The 4,398-nt window shown below is 38.3% G+C and overlaps 1 protein-coding gene across 1 annotated transcript in view; it reads left to right on the plus strand.

Annotated features, from left to right (window-relative positions):
* Positions 1-165: 165 nt before the first annotated feature.
* SLC40A1 (solute carrier family 40 (iron-regulated transporter), member 1) overlaps positions 166-4,398 on the plus strand; it is a gene marked incomplete at its 5' end in the record, with an annotated part of 13,415 nt that continues 9,182 nt past the window's right edge. Inside the window, one exon of the mRNA XM_010075325.1 lies at positions 166-233. Coding sequence (XP_010073627.1) covers positions 166-233 — 68 coding nt within the window. The remainder of the gene's footprint in view (positions 234-4,398) is intronic.

A 4,398-nucleotide genomic window follows, 5' to 3' on the forward strand; every position in this document is an offset into this window, starting at 1 on the left:
GCAGGGTGTGGGGCGGGGGGTGAGGGGCCCGGCTGAGTGGGCTGACCGCGGGAGGTGGGCTCCGGCGCTGTGTGCTGAGGGTGCCTCCACGGCAGCGAGTGTGTACCGAAATGTGGTGGGTGTGTCCGGATCTCCTTTAGCGTTTGTTTCTTATTTCTCGTTTAGGATCTGTCGTTGCCTATTTTACGTCTGCAAAGTTTCTTCTTTATCTCGGCCATGCACTGTCCACTTGGGTGAGTAAAATATTGGCCTGGTAGAAGTAGGATTTTATTAATCCAGCTATGACTTATCTGAACACTGTTGGTACTTATCAAAAAATCTTCACAAAATAGCACATCACCACAGAGATTTCATTACAACCCCTTGCTGCTAAAAGTCTTCATAACCTTTACATGAGCTGTTGCAGTAGATTTGGTTTTCATTAGTGCAGAGTAGTGCAGTGCTGAGTTTCCTGAGGGCCTGGTTGTGTACCTTTTTATGCTTTTAAGTAGCCAGTGAGACTCCTTGTAGAGTAAGTTTTGAGTGAAAGAAATGAAGCATAGTCCGTAGAAGAATGAAAGGCAGTCCATTGCAACATGTATTTGAAGGACTTGGATACTTACTAATGGGAAATGCTCAGTGTTTACAGTAGACACATTACTGCCCCTCATTAGCAAAACTTGTTGAGAGTGTCAGGAGTCTCTTTTTCTGTCAAAATGTTAGCCTTCTGAGATGCTTTCCTTCTGTATTAAAGTAACTTAGTATGCTAGTTTTTACTCACTTGAAAGATACTAAAAAAAACTTAAAATATGCACTAAAAATAGACAGTCTGGTTCTATTCCATATAATAAAAATGTACCTGTCTTGTAATACAGACTCTAATGGCTTGATTCAAAAAGAAGTGGAAATTTTCTTACCTAATATTCCCTGTTTTGTCTTTAGTCCTAGATTTGGACTGGTTTAATGTGTGCTTTGTATAGCATTGAACAAATGGCTGATAGGCAGTTGCAACATCGCAATGCCTAACTCTGGCAGCTCCTCGCTTTCACTAACCTGAAAGGTCATCTTGATCACCTGTTAGTGGTAGAAGGCTTGGAGCGGTATCAAACGCTTGTTTAAGCAAGTGCAATATTTTAGCAATTATTAATATTATTGAAGGAGCTGGGTGGTGACGTTGCTGTTTGCTTCACTGCTTTTTAGAGGCTAGGATTGTTACCTGCAACAGATTCTGTCAGTAATGTGCACGAAGTGCCTAACCGGCAATTCGGCCAACCCTGCATACTCTTCTCTGATGAGCTTCAAAGCTCAGCAGTGTGACTACTCTCAGAGGACATGAGTAAAGGTGACAAAGCAGAGTTTGAAAACAGTGTTATACACCATAATAAATATTAGGCTGCAAGATGTCTGTTCAGCTGTTAAGCAATATTAATAGTATACTCCCTTGTTCCAGTGTCTTTTCTTTTGGGCTGGAAATCTTGACTCAAGAAAACACCAACCAAACCTACTAAAGAACAGAAATCTAGCTTATTTTGACAGAACTGGGTGCAGGACTGCACCTTTTGTCTCCTAAGCTGTAGTGTTCCTGTAGGCTGAATGTTTTTGCTAACAGAAGGAATAAGCAAGCACCTTAATCTTCAGAACTCAAAGTAGTACATCATATTTGCCCTAAAATACAAAACCTGGTAGAAAGGTGGTTTTGCTGTAACTAAGAGAGCTAATTTGTGTTTTCTGTTACTAAGCCATTCCCAACTACAGAGAGAAGCTGTAAATGATTAGATGTGTCACATCTCCACAAAAGTTCAGATTTGTACAAAGCCTAGACTATGTCTTAGGCTCTGTTTAGTAAAGCATTTGAATGTGTGCTTGGCCTCACTGATCTTAATAGGCTGGAGTCCCAGACCTTATGCTATTGCCTTTATGTTTTTAATTCGTTGCTGTCTATCACTTGGCAGTAAAGAATGAACAGGGTGAGACTGGGTTTGCCTTCTTGGTGCCAGGCCTAATGCTTGCCAGGAGGTCAGTTGCTACTTCCTGGCCTTATCTGTGCCACTCAGACCTCAGGAGGCCTGATAGCAGGTAGTAGCCTGGCTACTGCTTAGCTTGTTGGCTTCAGTTCTGAGACAGGATTGTATATGCTCAGTCTGAGATAATTACAAGGATAATTACAATGACAGCAGAGTGACAGCCATCTTTAAGAGGATGGTAAGGCTAAACAGCTGTAGTTAGTTATTTACAAGAGTTGAAATATACATGCTTTGAGACATTTTAAAGTGGGATTAGGGTATAGATAATCAAGGCTTTACCCATTTCTTAAGGCAGTGCTTAAATTCAGTAGATCATATCTTGAAATTACATGCCTGCTTCAGGCCTCTGTAATTCACTAATATTGTTCTTCTGTGATGCTAATTTATCTTTGCTTGCTCTTTATGGCTTTTAATTCTTCAAAGAAATCCATGCTTCCAGGTTGAAACAGCTTTAGTTACCCCAAAACGGATCTGTGTGGATTGGCCTGATCAAAATACTCAGGGTAAATGTGTTGGATAAGGTTGGACAGAGTTCACAGGCTCCTTAAATGAATTGTGCAGCAAAATTGTGATCTTGCTGTAGTCAAAGGAATATTCCTGTGAGTTTCAAGTGGGATCAGGTTTTTTCACTCTGGCAGTAGGGGCTGCCGCTGACTTTCATGTACTTACTTTTTTTGTTTTAATACCTTTTTCATCTTGTCAGAATTCAGTAACTGAAACATCTCTGCATAAAGAAAAAAAAATAAACTTCTGTTATAAAATTTAATGTGAAAGTACTCTTTTGCTTTAGTTTTGTAGCTTAATAAACAGTTACCCAGGCTAATCAAAACATAGTTAATCCACCTGCATGTGTTTTAAGTGAGGCTCAATAAAGAGGTACCTCAGGTCCTATTAAGTGAATGCTAGACTTGGGAAATTACATCCATGTGTTTTCATTGCTGGAATGCTTTCTATATCCTTCTACTAACCATGGAATAAAAGTGGAACATATTTTACGGAAGACTTTAGGTGTCTTTGGAAAGTGAAAATGGGTTTATTATATTACAAGACGGCACATGAAAGCTGATCATGCTTATAGTTGCATTTTTTCATTTATTTTAGTTAGAAAGCATACCAAATACCCAGAGTTCTTACTTGAACAGGTGAAATTTTTCTTCCCCCATGACTGGGATATAATTATATTTCTACCTGTGGTTAAGGAAACAAATACAAATATTTACAATGTTTGAAGAAACCTCCTTCAGAGAACTTCAGTAACATTAAAAGGCAAATTCTTTTTGTGCATTTATGCTACATTGAAGACTTTAATCGAACTTTGCAATTATTTTGAACCTCCAAATAGCATGCTTTTTATGTATCTCTTGTTTGCTGTGTTATACGATATGTTAGATTTGGCAGACTTTGCTTTTAAAAAGTGTTTTTCTGTTACACCTCCCCCAGCCATTTAGAATATTTGAGGTCCTTAGAAATTTGTACTATTTGCTGAATCACACAAGCAATTGCTTGTTTAAGATAAGGCAGCAGAAGAAAACAGTTTCTCGTTTGGTTTATGAAAGGCTAATGTTAGGGACCCTTATTAAACAAGCTGTGTGCCTTAGCACAGTGTGAATGATTTCCATTCATCTGCTGTGTTATTGATTACATAAAGCATTTTCTGTAGTGCATTTCTTGCAGTATGTTTAAAAATAAAGTGAGATGTGACTCCCATCATGTGACAACATAAAAACCTCCATGTATTCATCAGCAAGCCACAGGTCTCTTTGGTTAGCAAACCTAAAAATGTTTTGAATAGTATGAAAATTACTTCACTTGGACACGTTTAGCAGTTGCGCTTTTTTTTTTTTTAACTGTAGTAAGTGGTATCAGAACATGAAAATTTTGTGTCCTAAGCACTAGGTTAAACTAGCATAGGCTAAATAGTTTGAACTAGCAATCCTTAAGATTATTAAAAAGAGCTCAAGTCCATTGACTTCAGAAACTTCAGTTAACATTTAGGACAACATCTTCCTTTATTTATCCTGAGTTGCATCATGACTTGCTTTGGCTTCACTGGCTCTTGTGTTTCAAAGCAGTATTTAAACTTTGATCATCTAAGAGCCATCTTGAAAAGTTATTGAAATAGTATCAGTAATCAGTAACTCTGATGCTAATATTTGGTGTGTGCTGGAGAAACTATAAGCTTTCTGAGGCTTGTTGGTTGTGGCTAGTAACAGCCTTCGTCCTGTAATATTATAATAGAAAATATTTGGTATTTTTGATGTAGTATTGCAAGCTGTAATGTTGCACTTGATTAGGGCAAATGATCTTGGTGATACTGGGATAAAATCAATGGTGACAGGATGTAGTAATCAAAAATCCAGCCCCCCCAAAATACAAAACAAAGCCCAACCAACCA

Source organism: Pterocles gutturalis, unplaced genomic scaffold, assembly GCF_000699245.1.
Source record: "Pterocles gutturalis isolate BGI_N339 unplaced genomic scaffold, ASM69924v1 scaffold16502, whole genome shotgun sequence".
Classification (NCBI taxonomy): domain Eukaryota; kingdom Metazoa; phylum Chordata; class Aves; order Pterocliformes; family Pteroclidae; genus Pterocles; species Pterocles gutturalis.